Here is a 21292-nt window from a genome sequence, read left to right on the forward strand (position 1 = left end):
AACATTGGAAACAATGCCTAACAGAAGACAGTAACTTAAACTATTTTGATTCTATAATCCAGTTATCCACACTGTCATCTAACAAGCAGAATGTCATTGAAATCTGTGTAAAATAAGCCAAAATACAAATTAGGGAGGATAAGTATTAACTATAGCTCAAGGTTTATAGCGCAATAAGAATATCAGCTCTAAGGGTTGTTTGTGGTGCTTTCAGCTGGGTTAACTAACATCCATCCAATAAAACAGCACTATTTTGAGGGGGTCGTCCTATGCTTTGCCAAACTATCTTGAAAAATATGAGCTAAAAAAGAAATCTCTAACAGAATTTGAGAGGCAGATATGCTTTGCATGTATTACAATTTGTTGCTCGTGTGCTCTGACTGCACTGTAAAATATTCTGGCTGTGCTGCAGGAAAAACTAAAGTTTCTTGTCCTGCAAGGAATGTCTTAATGTAGAATTCTGCTGTCCGTAAATAACCAGAATAACACAAACATAGGCCATGGAAAGCCATTGTTCTATATAAGACACTATCAAAAATGTGCATGACCTTCAACTCTCATTGACGAAAATGAAAGATGGAAGTGCACAAGTAGAAAATTCTTGAAATCACCCATCTATCCCTTGGTATCTTATAATCATCTTCTTCTTGGCTCTTTCCCAGATATATGTGTTCAAGTAGGAGACATCTGCCACAGAAAAGTCTTACCCCTGTGTAGGTTTGATATTACACCAGACGCTTTCTGATAGTGGGCAAACCAAGAAATGATACATGGCCTGTGTCTGCGCGTTCCACACGTACACGTGTTACAAGAGTCCCATCACTGCATACTGTTACCTTGGCAGTCCTTGTTCAGATGACACAAACATCTGCAGGGCTGGCCTGCAGAGTACGTGACAGCATCACACTCTGCAGAAAGCTGTTCAGTATGAGGTACCTGGGCAGCTGTCAGGCTGCAGCTGTAGGTTGAGTTCTCCAGGGCAATATGCTGACCACGAGGTTTGCCTTAAAAGCTGCCTTTGGCTCAGAGAAGCATAACTTTTCTGCTGAGTGGCAGTTTCAACAAAAAAGAGAAATGGTGAAGACTACCCTTGTGGCTTCCCTAGAGATGGGAAGAGGGGTGGGACTGTCTTTCTGCCAGCACTGTAGACTTGTATTGGTTTTAGCTAACTCTGAACTTGCACCTTGAGCCTCATGACTTGGATAAACTTCATATCCAACCTGCTGACCGGTCTGAGTCTCACTCCGAAGTGAGGAACTCTTCCTCTGAGCTGAGTAAGAAACTACCATGCCATTAAAGAACTGAACACTGGTGCGTGTACCTAAACATCAGCTATTGAGGCACTTTGGGGACATACTGCAGCAGACCTAAGACAGTGTTAAACTCAAGAAAGGGCCCTGCAACCTTGCCACTGCACTCGTGCCTGCAGCAGCTCCCACGAGCAGCATGTTAATCCCTGGTGCACACTGAGCTTGTGCAGCCAAACTGACTTAGGAGGCCAAGGCTGTAATAATTCCCTTGTATTGGCCCTACCTCTAAATAACCACAATAACTGGGATGCAGTTCCTCCGTCTCTTCACATGCCTAATTCCCAACGACTTCAATGAGCATTTCTGCCAGAGACAGAGCTGCAGAATTACTCCTAACAACAGGCATGACTTAACTTGTTCTTCTTATAACTTTCTGGTTTACTCACATGTCAGATTGTATTTTATGGATAAGCAGAATGAATATAATAACCCTCTTTCCTCAAGTAGGTCAAGATTTTCTTCTTTTCTGCAGGCAAATTACTGTAAAATGTGAACATTTCATATTTTCTGTTTTTTGTATTTTGGTTGCTGTCATGTGGAGCCTTTTGGGTATCTACAGGTAACTAAATAGTACACATTAAGCGTCTGCTGTCCTTTTTTAAATCACAGGAAATACTATAGTTGAGAGCATCTGCCTCAAGATCTATGGTAATAGGTGATACTGTGCACAATGTGAACAACTTAAAATTCCAACTTGTAGCATATGAAGAAGAAAAATGGATATTTTCTATGTCTTGATTATAAATGCCAAAAACAAAGGAGGAAAGAAAGTGGGTCACAACAGGACTACAATGATCCTATATAAAACTGATCAAGTTTACGTTAAGTAGTGTTTTGAAGTCACTCTGTCGAGTGTTGAATTACTAGACACCAGCTGGGAGTTAGAATCATAGAATCACAGAGTAGTTTGGGTTGGAAGGGACCTCAAAGCCCACCCAGTCCCACCCCGTGCCCTGGCAGGGCCCCCTCCCCCCAGCCCAGGCTGCTCCCAGCCCCATCCAGCCTGGCCTTGAGCACTGCCAGGGATGGGGCACCCACAGCTGCTCTGGGCAGCCTGGGCCAGCGCCTCGCCGCCCTCACGGGGAACAATTTCTGCCTCACAGCTCATCTGCATCTCCCCTCTCCCAGCTTAAGGCCATTCCCCCTTGGCCTGTCACCACGTGCCCACGTACAAAGCCCCTCTCCAGCTTCTTGCCGGCCCCTGTAGGTGCTGGGAGCTGCTCTAAGGTCTCCCCGGAGCCTTCTCCTCCCCAGGCTGAGCAGCCCCAGCTCTCCCAGCCCGGCTCCATAGCAGAGGGGCTCCAGCCCCCTGACCACCTCCGTGGCCTCCTCTGGGCTCGCTCCAACAGGTCCGTGTCCTTCTCATGCTGGGGGCCCCAGAGCTGGTCGCAGCGCTGCAGGGGGGTCTCACGGGAGCGGAGCAGAGGGGCAGAATCCCCTCCCCCACCCTGCTGGCCACGCTGCTGGGGATGCAGCCCAGGGCACGGGGGCTCTCTGGGCTGCGAGCACACATTGCTCGGTCACATGGAGCTTCTCATCCACCAACACCCCCAAGTTCTTCTCCTCGGGGCTGCTCTCAATCCATTCTCTGTCCAGCCCGTGTTTGTGCTTGGGATTGTCCTGACCCACATGCGGGACCTTGCACTTGGCCTTGTTATTTCATACTTCTAATTTTTAAATCTCATAAACAGTCCATACAAACTTTTGAAAATGCATTTACATGTAGTGTCTATACATTCCATATGATTTCTTTATTTGAGCATATAAATATTTTTCCTTCTTTCAAGCCCTGCAGATTCCAAAAGAAAGCAAGCCTTTTCTTGCTTGAGGGTTAGTTGTTTGTTTGTTAGTGCTTGAAACTCTGCATTTCAAACACGAATCTGCAGCATTTACTTGGGTACACAACTGCTGTTTTCCTGGGAGTAAGGCTGGATGTCTGGCTTCTGAAATCATCTCCCAGGGCAGTATGCCTTTAGCTCCATGTGGGAGAGCCTGAACCCAAGATTCAGCACTTCAGCAATTGATCTTGGTTGCCTTTAGTTTGCATTCTTTAATTTTTCAGATGTGTATTTTCCTTACATGATATGTGCTGTATAATCCTTTGGACAAGGTCTGTCCTTTCTACATTTTTCTGCTTCCTCTGAAAAAGGCGTGGCTGGATGAATCTAAAACAATTGGAAGTGTCCTTGAGAAAAACAGAATTTACAGGTAGGTAAAGGCTGTTCTTGAGTTGAGTCTATGAAAGATGAAAAGAAAGTAGCTCCCAGTATCTTTTTTTTTTTTTTTGTGGCTAAATAGGTAGAATGCATCATTAGCATGAGTTCAGCAAACTGATAAGCTATCTACCATGTTAATGAAATACCAAAGTTAAAAAAAACAGGTGACTTGAAACAGCATTTCTTACCCAGAAAAATCACATTGATCCCTCAGATGGCAAATTCTGGCCTATGTCCAATCAGACTATTTAAGAAAAGTGAGTATATGACAAACAAAATAATGCATTTTTTTCTTACACCAGAGATGAGCTGGAACCAAGTATAATACTGAAAACAGGTGGGTCATTGCTTATTTTCAGCCTTAAATTTTTAGGTGTTTCACAAAACAACATAGCTTTAACTAGAATACAAGGGGTTTCAATATCTCCTACACAATAACTGCTTATGGACTTAAGAAACTTGGCACAGTACAACCATGTATTCGCTCAACAGACATGACTGTGAAATGTGTTTTGCAATTTAGCACCTAAGGCACAACCTTTTGGTGCTTTACGCATTCAACTTTGGCAGCAGATGTAGGGCACTGTGTGTTGGCAGAATTAGGCTAGTAAGAGACACAAATACATTAGCAAATTGAGCCTAACTGTATGTGTATTTATAAAGAGCACAGTGTTGTCTGTTCTACTCCCAACCCTCACTGCATCAAGCTGACAGCACACTGGGAAAATTTTCCCTGAGGGCGTTCTCCAAACACATAAGCAATGCTGCTCCCTGACATCCAAGGTCTGAGCAATTCGGTTAGAAGATATGACAAGATTCAGGAATATTTTCAAATGCGAGGTTGCTTTTGTGTGGGGAAGATATGCAAATTATCTGTATGTCAACCTAGGATACCATGTTTTCTTTGTGGAAAAAACAACTGTTTTCCAGCACTGATAGACTTGTCAGGACAAGTTATGAACCAAAAGCAAGAGGCACTCAGAAGACTGAGGCACTACTAAGACCGAGGTTTTTTTTGTTTTCTCTACTCCTCAGTGAGGTGAGTAGGATAAAAAGTGAAATATTCTCAGTGTTTTTCTTTCGGATTAAAACCAGCACATATTTATCAAACACAGCTCGTGGTTCCGTGCAAATGTCCAGATTTTCTGGTTACAAAACACTCTCCGAGTGCAATTCAGCCTGGGGAAAGGTCAGGGTTCTGCTGGCTAGTTACAGCCTGCCCCTGCTCACCTGCTGCAAGCTCCCTGGAAGAGCTTGCCAGGCCCTCCCGCAGCGGACCCCGCTCCCCACATGCCTCCCTCCTTCCCAAGGCAGCAGGGAGCGAAGACTGGGGCTCCATCAACGCCACGCCACTGGCGGAGCATCCATTCCCGGCAACAGCCAGCGCCGGAGGAACCATGGCGGGCTTGGGGAGAGCTGGTGCGTTTGACGCGTAGGCAGAAAACTGGGTGCAGGAGCTCTGTGAGGAATTTGTTAGCAAACTTAGTGAATCTCTGGCTATTGTTTTAAATTACTTTTTGTGAGCCACATATAAAGCGTAAAAAGATCAGGGAAAAGCTCACGCACAGCTTTTGTGAAGAGAAAGGAAGGACAGGACTGGCTTCAACTATCATCCTCACAGTGGCGCTTCGGGAAGCCATGACCTGCAGACACCACTGCCCACGCAGGGAGGCCACAGGCCAGTTGAGAGCGTTACCACAATCATCCCCCACACTGCCCATTTCCAGGAATGTCTTCCCAGTCCCTCTCTATTATTATTAATTTTTTTTTCTAGAGCAACTTCCCAGATGGGGGGCAAGCGCGGCCAAGGGTCCGTGGCACTACGGAGGAGCCGGCTGGGTGCTGACACCCGGCGGGAGGGCGCTCGGCTCGGTCCGCAGAGCCGGAGGCTTCAGCCCGCCGAGCGGGGAGATTTCTATGGCTGCAAAACCTGCCCCCAGAGCCCGGCCCGGCAGAGGCCAGCGGAGCCCAGCAGTGGCCAGCGGAGCCCGGCAGCGGCCAGCGCCCCCACGGGCCCAGGGCAGGGGCCGGCCGCCGTGCGGGAGCGGACCGGCCACCCTGAGGGAAGGAGAGCCACCGACCGCCTGGGCGGGACCTCGGCGCGCGGGGGTGCCGCCGTCCCATGCTGATTGGCTGAGCGCGGGGTGTACGCGCGGAGCTCGACCAATGGGAGGCGGCCGTGGGCGGGAGGGCCTGAGTGAGAGCGCGGGGGTGGAGGCGGCCAATTGGCGGCGGTAGCCAATCGGCGGCGGCGGGACGTCAGCGGCAGGGGCGGGGCGTGCCGCGGAGCGAGGAGCGGTGACAGTCGCCGCGGGCCGCCTCCGCCTCTTCGCCGCGGGCTCCGGGCTGAGAAGCAGCAGCAGCAGCGGCGGCGGCCGGCAGGTACAGCGCGGCGGGGGGGCCCGGCCCGCGGGGCCCGTTCCTGCCTCCCGCGGGGTCGCCTTGCTCCGGGTGCCGGCCCGCGGCGGGTAGGGGCTGTGCGGGGCGAGGCCGCGGCAGGCCCCGTCGCCAGGACAACGGGAGGGGCCGAGCTGCCCAGTGGCGGCTGCCTCCAGGGGCGCGGCAGCGCCGGGCCGCTGAGCGGCCGGAGCCCCGGGATCCGGGGCCGGGCCGCTCTGGGCGCCCTCTGCGGGGGGAGCGGGGGTGCCAGCCTGGCCCCGGGCTCGGGCTGCGCCGCCGCAGGGTCCCCGTGCGCCCCGCGCCGCTGGCAGCCCCGCTGCCGGCCATGATGCCACCTTCGCCTTCGCAGGGGCCTTGGCCGGGGCCTGGCCAGAGGCTCCCGGTGTTTCACCGGGGTGTTTCATCCCGGGAACCGCAGGGTTTCTCGCTCTTCCATGTCTGCCGGCCTGGGTCCTGAGCTGGGTCTGATGTGGCGCTGCTCTGCAAAGGTAGTTTGGGTGGCCAGGCTGATACCCCTCCTGCTACAGCTTGTCCCCTTGAACGTTCACCCCCTTTGGATTCAGTTGGTAAAGGCCGCAGGTGGCATCGATTCTTCTGTGCTGTATCAGCATGAGTATTTTTTGTGTATTTTATAAAATAGGCCGTTTATCTTGGGGGGTGTTTCCGTGTATGTCATGGATTGGGTACACAGAACCGTTCAGTTTACTCGGGAGGCCTGCAGGTGCAGTGCTCTTGTCTGGATATTCTTGCTCAACAGCTGAGCAGAGTTGTCCAAGTATGTTTTACAGCTGTGCTTTGAGTAACTCTTCTGTTCTGATGCAAGACCTTTTCCACTTGGTGAAATGCCTGGCTCCTGATTTCAGTGCTGCGTGCTACAGGGCATGATCATATTTCTCATGTCTTCACAGTTGATAATAAGTTTGGGAGTTTGGGTTTGTTGGGTCCCCGTCATCCCGGCCCGTCTGTCATCGTTGTCGTCCCCCCCCTCCCCCCTTATTTTGCTTCTCCTCTTTCTTGAAGTTTCATCTTGTCTTGCTGATCCATCAAAACCAAATTTTTCTCCTCTTAACTCGAGATGCATCCATAATTTTCAGCTTCACTCAGCCCTACACCATGTAATCTCCCACACCTTGGCTAAAATGATGTGGCCTCACTAGCATAGTTTGCAGGGCATTTCTCCTCGTGGAGGGGAAAGCCCTTTTAAATATTTCTAATTAATGTTTTCCAACCTGAAAGAAGTAAAAGAGCCTCAAAGTGGTGGTCATCAATTCTTCATACAGAAAGGTAGCTCTCTGATACGGAGCAGACGAAAGTTTCATTTCGTTACAGCTTTCACTTCAGGAATATCTGGAAAATCTCCAAAATGTTGATGCTTATGATGGAATTAGCTGCTCTGCCATGAAGGTGTGCCAGGGGCCAGGATGTCACAGACCAATTAAATTTTAGAAGTTAAGCAAGCTGTAATTTTGAGTGGCAGAGCTGAGCTGAGTTTCTGCCAAAACCTTTTTTTTTCCACAGAGAAGTATTTGGTTTTCTTATCTGCAAAATCTTTGAATAACTGTCTTGAAAAGTATTAACACACTGGCTAATATTTAATGACGTTGATGGTAACTGGTAAAATGCCCAGAGCTGTGAAGCTCCTGTTTATCTCTTGGCGGAATGGAGACTATTGACTCTTCCGAAAGACTTGGATTTTGGTAGATGTAGAAAATAGTCTTCTGGCTTTGCTTAGAAGTGAGGAGCAGCAATGTAATATCTTAGGAGTCTGCTGAAAGAAATGCCTCTCTAAGGTGGCACATCCAGTGTGCTGACCTTTTCCAAAATAAATTCAGAATAAATCTGTGACTTAATATTTCTGTCTCTGTTCAAGCAGCCTGATATACCAACGCCCTTGTTGTAAACGATCCCTGCATTCTCCTGTTCATACTTAGTAAGTATATTTTGGTTAAGTTTTACACTGTACTTTTGTTGCTAGGTAGTGCAGCAGTGTCAGGGCTACTTAGCTCTTCAGTTTATTATGGAGCATGTTACAAAGTGTTTGTGTTTGATAACTGGAGCACTTGTCACTGTAATCTGCAATCTTCCTCTTGGGCCAATACCTTTTTCCAGTTTATCAGTGTGATGTTCAGCAAGACTGGAAACTGAGCTTTGAGAACTATCGGCCTTGCTAAAGTGATCGTTGTTTTCTTGGGGGCTCTCAGCTGTTCCCACTATGTGGTGCTGTGGGGAGGGCTTGCTTGCACAGCTTTTAAAATGCCAGCTCGGTTTCCCTTCACTGGGATGTACCTTCATGTTGGCTGAGGTGAAGGCACATGGAGGAAATGCGAGTGCATTTGTCTTGTGAAGTTGTACCCTCAGATTATCTTTGAATGTTAACAGTAAAAGGTTATGCATTCAGGGGAAATCGCTGAGTTTTACTAAGAAAATACAGGGTGTTATAATGATTGTTAATGTCTGACATACTTTTATTTCCCATCTATTTTAGACCTTATTTGATAGTCTTCAAATGCTACTAACAGTGAGTGCTTTATGTGTAGGTGGCAACATTTTAAAATCAAGAATGCAATTTATATAAAAAGTCACAGATTTTGCTTCTTAAAGCAGACCTCAGTTAAAACTAATCAGTCCTTTATCAAATCTGAGAAATATTATCAGCTAACCACTCTCTGGGTCAGGTACATGTTTCCAGTACTATATTATTTACTTTTTGATTTCTCAACAAGGTTTGTTTTATGGAAAATTTTTTGAGGCAAAAGGCATTTCAGTAGCACAAGAAGTTTTATAAACTTTCTTATTGTAGTTTATATTAATAATTCTAGTCACAATTTAAGGCACAGTAAGAAAGGAGCAGTTATAGGAAAGATTATGTGACCTGTTCATAGATTTGGTGAGTCATGTATTTTAGTTTTCTTTCTGTTACTCTGAGTGTATGTTAAAACAGGAAAAAAATACTTACTTGAAGTTAGTACTGCATTCATTTGTATATTTCATATAAGCTTTCTTGATTGAATTGCAAAAGAGTTGAGAAACCTGCCATCCGTGCAGTAAAAACGCTTCAATGGCATCGTACTTTTCTGAAGTATCCTTAGTGTTAATTATTAACTTTTTTTTTTCCCCTCCCAGGTCTGTAACGGCATACCTGAAGTCAATAATGTTCTCCAAGCTCACTCGCTCTCAGAGCATTGCTGTTCTCTGTCGAGGTGTTCATGCTTCGCTGAGTTCTGCCACCTCTGTTGCTACTAAAAAAACCATTCAAGGACCTCCCTCCTCTGATCTCATATATGAACGTGAGGCTAAGTATGGTGCCCACAATTACCACCCACTACCTGTTGCTTTGGAAAAAGGAAAAGGTATTTTATTTAGGCTTCCCTGGGTGGTGTAGATGAGATGGGATCATGGCATAGTTTGGATCTAATTAGTTTCTGAACCTTTGGGGCTTTTTTGCCGAGTGGGGTGAGATTGAGATAATTGATGAAATACAGACAGATAATTGCTGATTAGAGAATTTGATCATCATGCATAAGGCTGCCTGATAAAATTTTAGTCTCTTTGAAATGACTTACCTAAGTAGAGGTTTAAGTTCTAATAGTTTTTGTAATTCAGAGTAACTCAGCAAGAAAGTTTCAAGCAACTTTGTTTCTTCTTTTACCTTGTGTGGAGAGATTTAATGTCAATGTGAACATGATGAGGTACATTGTAACCCTGTTCAAGTCCTTGTGTACTGTTCCTGTATTATTGCTTAATTTAACTTTAGTTACGTTTAAGAGGCTTTTGTGCTCTGCAAGTTAAATTCTATGAGCTTATGTTGAAATGCTATCAGCATAGTGATCCAGTAGTTTTTCTTTACTGGTACACATTTTGACAGCTCAGAGCTGTCGCTCTTTTAAAAGAGTTTTGAGACTTATTTAGGTTCTGTTGGTTTTGTTCTTCTTAGACCTCCAATTCTTATTAATTCTCTTACAAAAGTACTCTTCTCTCTCTGCTTCTTAGGACCCAAAACAAGCTCTTGGAAGGGAAGTAATATTCTGATATTACTTATTAACTTAGTGGAATGGAAGCTTTATATGGGGAGTGCTTCTTTTCTTGATTCCTCATTGGGCATTTATTTGTACTGTACTAGGTTGTTGCTCACGCTCTCCTTGTCAACTGATTATTTTCTAGCTAGAGGGCCTTTCAGATATGCGCTAAGGAAGAACAAAGATAATGTATTTGACGAGATTGTGCTGTAGCTCTTAGCTTATACCATTTAATATTGTCTTTTATTTTGTGTATTGATCATACCTCTCTTCTCCTAGGCGTTTACGTGTGGGATGTTGAAGGTAGGAAGTATTTTGACTTCCTGAGTGCTTACAGCGCTGTTAATCAAGGCCACTGTCACCCAAAGATTGTGAATGCTCTGAAAGCTCAGTCTGAAAAACTGACACTTACATCCAGAGCATTCTACAATGATGTACTTGGTGAATATGAGGAGCTTGTCACCAAAATGTTCAATTATAACAAAGTCCTTCCAATGAACACAGGTAAAAAAATAATTGTATTTCCATTTTATGTCTTATCTGTGAGATTGAATGATTCTGTAACATTTAGTACTGCATCAATGTCCTGTGTCATGTACAAGTGTGATAACAGTACTGCTGTATGTTTTAGGGGTGGAAGCTGGAGAAACTGCCTGTAAATTGGCTCGGAAGTGGGCATACACTGTGAAAGGAATTCCAAAATACAAAGCAAAAATCCTTTTTGCAGGTATGTAAAGTGCATGTTATGAGTTGAGGTATTGAAGAAGAAAGCTCTAGATGTTGGATGTAGCACTCTTTTCTGTCGTAGCTCTAGTGATTACTTTGCAGTACTCTTAATGTTTCTTTTTTTCACTGAAACAAGTTGAAATATGTCCGTTTGACATTTTAATAATGTAAGCTAAGATCTCAACCTGTTAATGGGTTATTTTGTACTCGTGTATCTGCAGTTGGTGATTCTGGTGAAACAACTGCTGTTGTGGCTACAACAGGCTTTGCAGGACCTTAAGGTTCTCTAAGTGCCTCCTTCTAAATTGTGAACTTCAGTCTTAAATATATTCTGTTGACAAAATACTCTGTGTATGCTTCTGGGTATTTGATTTTAACCTTAAATAGTTACAATTAATTATAAACAACATAATATAAAAATGATATATAAATGTAATGTCCCTTAAAAGACGTCTGTGATTTGCTTTTACAGTCACATCTGTTAAAGAGATAAGAATATAATTCCTATGACAAATCAGTTTCAGATCCTCTCGCATGTGGAGATGTATGCATCTGTTTTTGGCATATGAGGATATGAGGCAACGAGGGTAGTTGTGCTTTGTCAGCAGCTGCTGGTAATGTCTGGGTTTGTAAGGGAAATGCAATGATGAACTTAAATTTGGGAAGGAAAATATAGTTAATGAGGTGTATTATCAAGCTTTATAAACAGTGGTTGAATATATGAAGTGGACCTTATTTGTACTAAACTTTTTTGGTTGTGAAAAATTGATGAGTGGCTGCCTGAAGTCACATGGGAAGTGCGTTCAGTCTTCCATCCTCTTTTAACTGCTTCATGGCATTAAAGTGTAATATCTTTGATTTCTAATTAGTTGATTTTTATATACCTTTGTCGTGATTTCATTCCTCAGATTGCTGCCGCCTGTGTCATATATTCATCAATTGGGTTAAGCCAACTTCCCTCTTAAGCTTTCCCTACCAGTTATAGGTAGCCCAGAAAAGCCATACTGTAGTCTTGACCATATAATGAAAGTAAAAGCAATACTGCTGAAGTAAATGTGGGGCCCTGGAAAGTCCTGATTATATATGTGATATACTTCCTCCCTTTATCTGCCTGCTCTGATCGGCTCTGTAACACGGAGAGGTTACCTGCCTCTGAAGAGACTATTGTACTTGGCTTATAAAAATAAATATAAAACCTTCCAGAATAAAGCTTACCATTTAAATATTGACTGCTCTATTTTTTTTGTAATTGCCACAGCTTTAAATAATGTTTTTGACTTTTGGTACCCATAGTAGCTGAACTGTAAATTGTCATTAGGCAGCATTTAAAAGTTGCAGTTCATAGTTGAATATTGCATTATGGCTTCTGGGATCACATAAATTAGATTTTTATATTTTTTTATTTCTTCTGGGAATTCTTTGAACAAATATTTCTCCCTCCTTTTCCGTATATATTTTATTTTGCTCTTCAGACAACTAACTTTCAGCAAGTGCTTTCTCAACTTGATAAACTGGATATGCTCCCATCCCCTTAACCACAGTTTATAATTATGTGCCAAGTAGTTGGAAAACATAGTAATCCTTCTCTTGTCAGAAACCAGCATTCTGGCAGGTAAAAAAGCTCTCTTGGGTAGCTAGCATCAGAACAAAAGATGGCTTTAAATATCATCACTGGAGAACGTGATGTAGATTCTGTGCTTGATAGTGAGCCAGTACGGATCGGAGCGGTGCGGTGGAGACAGCCTGCTTCTTGTCATTCAGTCTGCAGGGCTTTGTTCCAGCATACAGAGGGTTGCATGAGCGTAACCTTGAGGTGTCAAGCAGGTGACTCAGCAAAGCATGGCCAGGGATTATCCTGCTGGGAGACATTGCTGTGGTGTACAGTGTCGTGCTGTTTGCATTTGGTGACCAGGAAGAAGGGATGCCTGGAGCTGGCTGTGTCGGTCATAATTGACTTCAGGATTTCCTGCAGATTGAGAACACCCTCTGCCCCTAGGATCACACTTACCCAAAGAAATTTGGGTGGGGGGGAAGAAGAGGCTTGTAATGTTGGGAAGGAGTTGAACCCTTAATCTTCCTTAGTCTTATTAAGCACCTTATTGATTAGCTGAGAGTATGTTGATTTAACTGAAATATTAAAATGAATATATCATAGTCTTGGTGATAATTGGTTCTTAGGCATTTTAACCGGTGTTTCTATATGAAATAGTGCGATGTCACAATATTTTTACAAATTTAAATGGATCCTTCTGGAACTTTGAAATGCACAGAAATATATTTTTTGATTTAGGCTTAATGGCCACTTTATGTTCAGGATCTAAATTCTGTGTGATGCTAACTTTTTTTTTCTGAATTTAATGAGTAATATTTACTTAAAAGCTGTATATCTTCCTTAAACAGATGTTATATTACTGAGTAATTTTCAGTTTTTTCAGATTACTAATAAAGCTCATGGAAATTATTTTGTATACTTGTCAGGTCTAATACCATAATTTTCTTTTGTTTTTGATATAGCAACACGGTGTATTTATAGCATCAAGGTAAAATGCTAACAATTAGCAGAAGAATGCTAATAGGCTAATGTTAGACAATGCCTAAAATGCACTACCAAATGGAAAGTATAAACTGTTCTGGATTTTAGTGAGTTTTGTAACAATCTTTTTTTTGTTATTGTTTTTATTTTTAGCTGGCAACTTCTGGGGCAGAACAATGTCTGCTATCTCTAGTTCTACGGATCCATCCAGCTACGATGGATTTGGGCCCTTTATGCCAGGTTTCGAAGTGATCCCATACAATGACCTACCAGCTCTTGAGGTACTTGGCAATTTTTGTTCTCTTGTACGAAAGCATCCTACAGTGTGTGGTAAGTAGCAAGGCAGGAAAATCAGAACTTTATCCTTTGAAACGTGTGCTTTGACATTAAGATATATGTATCTAGACATACGTAAGAAATATATATATTATAATTACATATAGGAAATGTGTGTAAATTCTGCTTTGGTTTTGATTTTTAGTTTTGCTTTAGGGTGTAAAAGGAAACCCACGTGGTCTGTTTAATTTCCCACATCATAAGATGTCCAAGGTACAAATGAAGAACAGCAGGTAAACTGCAAGGGAATTTGGATCAGTAGCATACATTCCAAAGTCAGGACTTGGATTCTGAAACTAATATCTTTACCTAATTTTCTTAGAAATGCTGTGCATTCTTCAATGACCAGATGACTAGAATTTGCTGTAGCTGCAAACAAGTCTTTCCAGTTTCACAGCATCCTTAAAACCATGCTAGGCTGGCCTTTCACTTACACCGTTGAAACGCTAATGATTCTGCATTTCCCTGGGTTTTCTGAGATGCATCCTGTCAAACTGTTGGGGAGGGTTGACCTTGCTTAGTCTAAAATTTCCCACCCTCATAATGTGGGCTTAGTTATTAAAGGGTCAGCGGTGCCTGATGGCAGCCATAGGATGCTGGGCTTGGGACTCGGGAGGCAAGAGGATTCTGCCAAACACAGGTGGTCCTGCAGCACTAGGGACATTGGCACTGCCACATTTCCGTCATCTGGGTATGTCATCTCCATGAGTGACAAGTTGGTTAGTCCTCTGTGCCTGTTGGGTCTGCTTAGTACAAGTGAGTCAGCTGTGGAGACTGGAGGGTTTATAGGATGGAGATGCTTGCCTCCTCGGAGTTTGGTTAAGGGAAACAAAGGTCTTACAGTGTATTATAGTTGCAGTGTGGAAAAGCTTACTCGGATTTGAACCTACATAAGGCTGCCTGTTGTGAAAGCCCTCTTAAGTATTTGGTGGCTTTCCGCCAACTTTTATTGAGGCTTTGAATGTGCTCAGGAGACCCGAAACTTAGCTCCACGTCCATCAGAGTGATAACTGAATTTGTTGTGTTTACGGGGCAATACCGAGAAAAGCTGTAATAAATTTGTGCTGGGAATCATTATATCTCGAGTCTCGTGGACTTCTAAACCTTTTAGAACTTGATGGTGCAAGAATATGGACTTTGCTTTAAGATGACAAAATTGTTCTGGAGAGGCTCCATTCTTTTTTGTTTGAGGGGAGCGTTGAGCAATTGTTTGTCTGGTATGGGGTAATGCAAAACTGAGTGTATTTCTGAGATAACTTATGAACTGATCCGATAATCTATTTGTCTGGGTTTGCAATTTTTAAGGTTTGCAACTTCCTAAGCGAGCACACCAGCTGATATTTTGAGGCAAATGGCGACACAGGCTTCTGTGTTGGAACTGAAGTGGCACACGGGGATAGCTGCCTGACATGAATACTATTATCATCATTTACCAGGGTCAGAGCTGGGTTCTGCTATATGTATTCATTGCCGTATTTTCTGAATTTGACCTGAGGAAAAGGTTTTTCTTTTTGTCTTTCCTATCCGTATGTCCATTTTTGCAGCGGGCCCTTCAAGATCCCAATGTAGCAGCTTTCATGGTTGAACCAATTCAAGGTGAAGCAGGCGTGGTTGTTCCTGACAAAGGTTATCTCACAGGAGTGCGGGACCTCTGCACAAAACACAATGTAAGGAATTTGCTGTAACAAGGTGGCTTAAACATTACACACTGTGTTTACTGATGTATCTTGTAAGGTCATTCTTGTATGCAAGGTACAGGACTTCATATACTCTTTAATAATTTCCTTTTCTTTCAGTGGAGTAGGGTAGGGATACTTTTTGTATTTCCTGGCAATATCTTACCAGGAAGTATTTCTTAGTGTGCACTTTTCACTGTTTCATATTCCTGTCACTGATTTAATTTTCTGCTGAATGGTCTTGAAAATGGATTTATTTTAAGTAAATTTAACTTTTAATTTCTTTTTTCACATTGTAAGTTTTTTGGACCAGAAGCCAATTACTGCAGTGGCTCTACTATGGCCATCAAGGGGCCTCTTGCTGGGGTGCGTAAGCGCTACCAAGAGTTAGTAACAGTAATGGGTCACAACGAAACACCGAAGAAAATGATCGTATGTTTATGGATGTTCTTTTAAGACCTCTGAAGAGCAGAGGTCTTATAATTTTGTTCCTTTGTTCAGCATTTTCTCAGATTCTCTTCCATACCATCTTCCTGACTCCTGAGTATTATATCCTGTGTGAATTCTACTAAGAAACGTTTAGTTTTGAAAATAGTGCTAGATCCATAATCTCTGTTTTCTGCTGGTGAAGACACACTGGATTAGACTTGCATTCCAGTGTCTCTGGAAGGGTGGGAAGATGTGTTTGTATATATTTCCATGTCTGTCAGTTGTCTTCGGGTACTACTACTTCTCACACGCAAGCTGCCCTCTCCCACAGGCCTAGGCCATATCCTTTGTAAGTGTAAGGAAAACGAAAGAGATCTGTTGATTTACATCTCTTTCTTCCCTTGGTGTTGCCAGTCTGATTTAAAAATCAGCGGTATCTCTTCCAACAGAACTCTGATTCTTCATTTGCAAGTGCTACCCCTACTTCCTTCTATACCTTCTGAGGAAGGTATCGACATATTATTAATAAAGTTGTCTTTGTTATTGCTGTGATACTTGGCTCAGAAAAAATAAGAGCTACTTTACAAATAGTAGTGTGTGACAGTAGTGCAGCTTAGGAAAACAAGATCCAAAACTTGGATTTAGGTTCTCGGTTATTTAGATACTTAGCAACTCTGCAAGTCTTCTTGTCTGATGTCTAACATGGCGTTTTTCAGAAGCTTCCAAAGGTCAATATATGAACGATGCATTGGGAGTAAAGAAATCCTAACTTATTGGTAATCCCACTCATTGTTACACTGCAAATAGATCTTGGTTGGACAGTGCCCAGCCCTATGTGGACTATGCCTTACATTGAAAAGAATATGCTAAAGATGTCGGAGAGAGAGGACAGCTTGTTCATTTGTTAGAGGTTTCACATTTTGTGGAATGTGTAAGTCTCTGGGAGGTTTAGAGGAGGTAAAGGAAGTACCTTCATGTAATTAGTGTAATGCAGCTGGAAGGTCTTTCTCTTACTATGTGCAATTATGCTGTGTTGTTTGCATTGAATTAGGAATGCGAGTGAAAGTCATTCTCTTAAGTGTGGGTTTCTCTCCTTTTTGTCTCTGTAAAGGTTCTATTTATTGCTGATGAAATACAGACTGGTTTAGCCAGAACAGGGAAAATGCTAGCTGTTGACCATGAAAATGTGAGACCTGATATAATTCTTCTTGGAAAGGCCCTTTCTGGTGGCTTGTATCCTGTGAGTAACAAATACCTGTTTGTGGAATAATGTTTCTTAAGTACAACACTGAAAATCTGCTAGTTAGAACAATAGATCTGATGTTTTTTGTGCTTGTAAATTGGTGTTTACAAGGTTAACTATGATCTATGACCCAGGTAGTCCAACCTGTGAGAGATACGTAAGAAAATAATGGAATACATAATAATACCTTTGTAGCTGAAATGGCTGTATAGTGTCCTGATCCTTCTAGATTGATACTTGACTTGTTAGAGTGACAAGTTATTAGATGCCACCTTCTTAGGCTGGTGATTTTGGGGTATTTTGACCCTTGTCAATTAATTGAATAAATTTGGTATATCTCTGTTTTCTTCAGTTTGATATTACCCTGTTAGGAAAACAAGTGTCTGGTGGTCAGCTTTTCATTCTGGAATGACTGGTTAGTCCTTTGTACTCTCTCTGGAGAGTAGTTTGTCACAGTCTTGCTGTGATTAATTTCTAGATTAATTCTGTGAAGGAAAAAAACCCCAACTAATATGTGTTTAAAAAACATATTATAAAGCTATTTCTGAACAACTGGAATTATTTCACTTGTTTGGCATGCCCGCATGACTGATTTTATCCTCTTGAAGTGACTTAAATTCCAGCTGATTAGGCTGGAAATTACAACATGCCTCGAACTATTTCAGCTGATTGAAGATATTTCTGAGTTGTTAAACAGAGTATTGAAGTTTAAACTCTAGAAATAATACTAAGTTTGTAGAAATGCCCCTCAACTGTGGTTAGATGTTACATGTTACACTGTAGCTAAGTGTATTTAAGGGATTAACCTGTTACGTGATTGTCAGATACGCTCTCCTCTATACAAAGCTGGGAATGTAAATGTGATTTACCACCACAGGCTGAAAAATACCCTTTCCTGAGCCCTGAGGAAAAGTTTGCTTCAGAGATACTTAAGATTACTATTCTAAATATATATGTAAATGAATTGACTGACCTTCCCATTTTAGGTCTCAGCAGTGCTATGCGATGATGAAGTTATGCTGACCATTAAGCCAGGTGAACATGGATCTACCTATGGAGGAAATCCATTAGCTTGCCGTGTTGCCATGGCAGCACTGGAGGTTTGTATGTTGTGATAGAGATTTGCATTCCAAAGAAAAAAGGGTGTCGCACTGACATGATCTTTGCTTAAATAAATGGTATTATTTGTTATGCTACAAGTAGAAATACAGCTTTAAGTAAGAATGGAAAACTGGTAGTGGTTAACTGTCTGCATAGATCACAAAGCAAATTCTAAAGTCTTTGCTGGAAAAGTGTCCTAATTTCTGTGTTCTTATGGTCTTTTAATGTCTTAAATGGCAAAATTTATCTGGGGCAAGTTTCAAGGTACTTAGTAAATTTGGTAAAATAGTTTCACTACTTTCACAAAGACATTTTTAAATTGGCTCATTTTACTATACCACATTGCAGAGGCTGCTGCTCTGTGAGCGTGATAACACATATATGCTATTGGTGCTCAAATGGAAGTTGGTAAAATGTCTTGTCCAGAGCCCATACTTTAATTATTCTGTGACTTTATAATTGACTATGTGTATTGCAAGTTACTCAGAAAGCCTCGTTAGCCATACGTGGACCTGGGCAGATTAAGAGGCTTCAGAGGTTTAGTGTTTACCTGTATGTAACGGCAAATGAAAAGCAGTTAATTCAGAATAAAATTCAAAGAGGTTATTGTTTCTTGGAAACATGAATGAGTAAAAGCTTAATACTAATCTGCTTGGATATGCAGCCTTTGCAGTGACACTTTGGATGCAACAGCTTTTGTATCTCAGCAATTGTAATGTCATTAGTCATCCATTCCAGCGTCGTCCATAAAACAAATGCAGTGCCTTTCAGTTGACTGTAGATCTGACTTCCCTTTAGGTAATTGAAGAGGAAGACTTGGCTAAAAATGCAGAAATAATGGGTAACATACTAAGAAATGAGCTCATGAAGACACCGTCTGATATAGTAACTTCTGTAAGAGGAAAAGGACTATTAAATGCAATTGTAATTCGGGAAACCAAAGGTAAGGAAATACAATCAACTGCACAATTACCGCATGAAAAAGTATTTTCAACTTTAAGTTCTTAATGGAGTAGGGAGATGGCTTATAGGCATAATGTTTGGGTTCAGATCTCAGCTGTAGTGTAGTAGTACCTACTGAAAATTTATTCAGGTGACTGGTGCTATTAAAAATAAGGGGTTTTTTACTATGCGAGTTTGAGCAATTTTTTTTAATTACTTGATTATTATTAATTTTTTTATGATTTGATAATGTTCAAACCTGATGATAAACCTAACTCCCAACAAATATCCTTTTGTCTCCTCATTGGAAGAAAACTGGCCACATTTGGAACACCAGTTTCTGTCAGGTTATGGAAGGATTGGCTGAAGCTGGTTGTTTTCAGGACAGTTAGAAGAGAACAATGAATACAGGAGGGTAAAAGGAAGGGAAAAAGCTAATGACTGAGAACATGTTTCTAGGGATTAACACCTTGAATTATATTAGAAAACTGCTTAGAAGCCAGAGCAGACAATTACTTTTGTCATGAATATGCTGAGTGACAAAGTGCTGCAGGGAGGTGTAATTTCCGAAGACATGCACGTGATGCACTGAAATCCAGGCATAAACCTAACCTTGTCTGAAGCCCTATCCAGATGTTCTTACCTCCCCTTTGCATGGTTCCCTGTTTTAAATTTATTGCTGTATCTAGACAAGCACTCAGCCGTGAAGGAGCAAAACTCGGTGTAATGGAGGCAAACTTGTAGGTCCCTTCAGAAAAATTGCAGTTTTGTATCAGTCTTGCACGTTTGCTGCAGATTCTGAGGAGATGCTCAGGAAGTGACCACTTCATTTCTGAACACACTTTGCTTTTCACTGCCAGATGGCAGACGGTTGACAGGCTGGCCCCACAGACTGCGTGCTGCAATTGTGCCACTTTTTCTGCTGTAGTGTAAGTGTCGTCTTTTACTTTTCCTTTAATTGTAGACTATGACGCCTGGAAGGTGTGTTTGCGGCTTCGTGATAATGGACTTCTTGCCAAACCTACGCATGGTGATATCATTCGGCTGGCACCACCGCTTGTGATTAAAGAGGATGAAATCAGAGAGTGCATTGAAATAATTCATAAGACCATTCTGTCTTTCTGAACACATGGCTTTTAAAATATATCTGCTGGCTGACCCAAGGTTGTGTGTTGAAATATGTGTGATGACAGCCTGCTCTTGAAGCAAGCATCTCTCGTTCATTTTATCTAAGAGGACTTGACTCTTAAAACGTAGCTATGTCTTTAAATTATAATGGCTCTGAAGAAAATACAGAATGATTTTCAGGAGTTTCCAGTCTTGGAATACTTGGAAATAAAGTGGTGAGGTTCTGTTCATCTAGTTGTTCACCTACTGAACAGTGAAGTCAGAACATTTGAAGGGAGGTATCTGTAGAAATCCTTATAATTGTTGAAAGTCTTGGCCAAAGTTTAAAGTATAATTCATGTATATTTTACGAAGAGTGGTCTTGCACTCTCATATCACTCTCCAAAACATCACATTTGGCATTTTTGCCCCTTGGTGAGATGTCTGTAGGATGGAAGCACTTGTCATTATGGATGAATTTCTGTTTCTCATTTGTAGCTAGAAAAAAAATTCTAATGCTGAATGTTTGACAAACTGGGTGTTATGCTGGTGAACTTGAAGCATCGAGCTGTGTTCTCTATGTACAATATTTTGATTGTATGACAAGAGGTGCTGTTTTCAAGCCTGGTCTCAGTGTTTGGCTTTGCAATCTTTTAAAATAGATCTGAGCATATAGATCTGTTTTTACTGTTATAAAACTTTCTATAATCAGGATGTTTATACTAAACCATGCCTTGCATTAAAGAAAAGTTAATGTCCAACTAAAATACATGGTGTATTCAAAAAGAGCATGCACTGCAGAAACTTGCAGTTGTCTCTGTGCAGCCTCTGTAGTCTTTCTGTCAATCTATATCAAAGCTTCTACTTGCTTTTTTACAGGATGAGTGCTTCTGTACTTTCATGCTTTTGGACGCTGCTAGTCTAGTATTCTGTATGAAGTTGCAGAGTTGGCCACTATTCTCGTACTAAGTTGTTTTTTCATATTTCTTAGCTGGTTTTAGCTGAGACTAAACCCTGATTAATCACTGTGACTGTGAAATGTTCCCTTTGCCAAGCATAGAGGTTAAATGCAGTCACATGTTTGTAATTGGAAGTGGTAAATAATCCCTTGGTATTTTAAAGACAACTTAGTTTATGGAAATGAACCAGTCTGCTGGTTAGGGTCACAGAACCATTTATCCTGCCTTGTTTTGGGTGAGACAAAATGAGTAGTCGTCTGCTGTGGATGAAGTACAGCTGACTTCAGTTTGGAAAGGC

At 42.2% G+C, this 21292-nt stretch overlaps 1 protein-coding gene across 3 annotated transcripts; it reads left to right on the forward strand.

Annotated features, from left to right (window-relative positions):
* The first annotated feature begins 5797 nt into the window (after nucleotides 1–5797).
* Nucleotides 5798–20839, forward strand: OAT (ornithine aminotransferase). Of its 3 annotated transcripts, none has more exons than XM_037399031.1 (11): nucleotides 5798–5908; nucleotides 7800–7856; nucleotides 9050–9276; nucleotides 10222–10446; nucleotides 10574–10669; nucleotides 13355–13482; nucleotides 15082–15204; nucleotides 16754–16882; nucleotides 17872–17985; nucleotides 18785–18929; nucleotides 19893–20839. In XM_037399031.1, the coding sequence occupies exons 3-11, from the start codon at nucleotides 9078–9080 to the stop codon at nucleotides 20051–20053; spliced, it is 1320 nt and encodes a 439-aa protein (XP_037254928.1). In that variant the 5' UTR covers nucleotides 5798–5908; nucleotides 7800–7856; nucleotides 9050–9077; the 3' UTR covers nucleotides 20054–20839. The 3 variants fall into 3 exon arrangements, with proteins under 3 accessions (XP_037254928.1, XP_037254929.1, XP_037254930.1); XM_037399032.1 differs by having other exon boundaries at nucleotides 5809–5908; nucleotides 7797–7856; nucleotides 19893–20286; XM_037399033.1 differs by lacking the exon at nucleotides 7800–7856 and having other exon boundaries at nucleotides 5816–5908; nucleotides 19893–20286.
* Nucleotides 20840–21292: the final 453 nt, after the last annotated feature.

Source organism: Falco rusticolus, chromosome 9 (genome assembly GCF_015220075.1).
Source record: "Falco rusticolus isolate bFalRus1 chromosome 9, bFalRus1.pri, whole genome shotgun sequence".
Taxonomy (NCBI): Eukaryota; Metazoa; Chordata; class Aves; order Falconiformes; family Falconidae; genus Falco; species Falco rusticolus.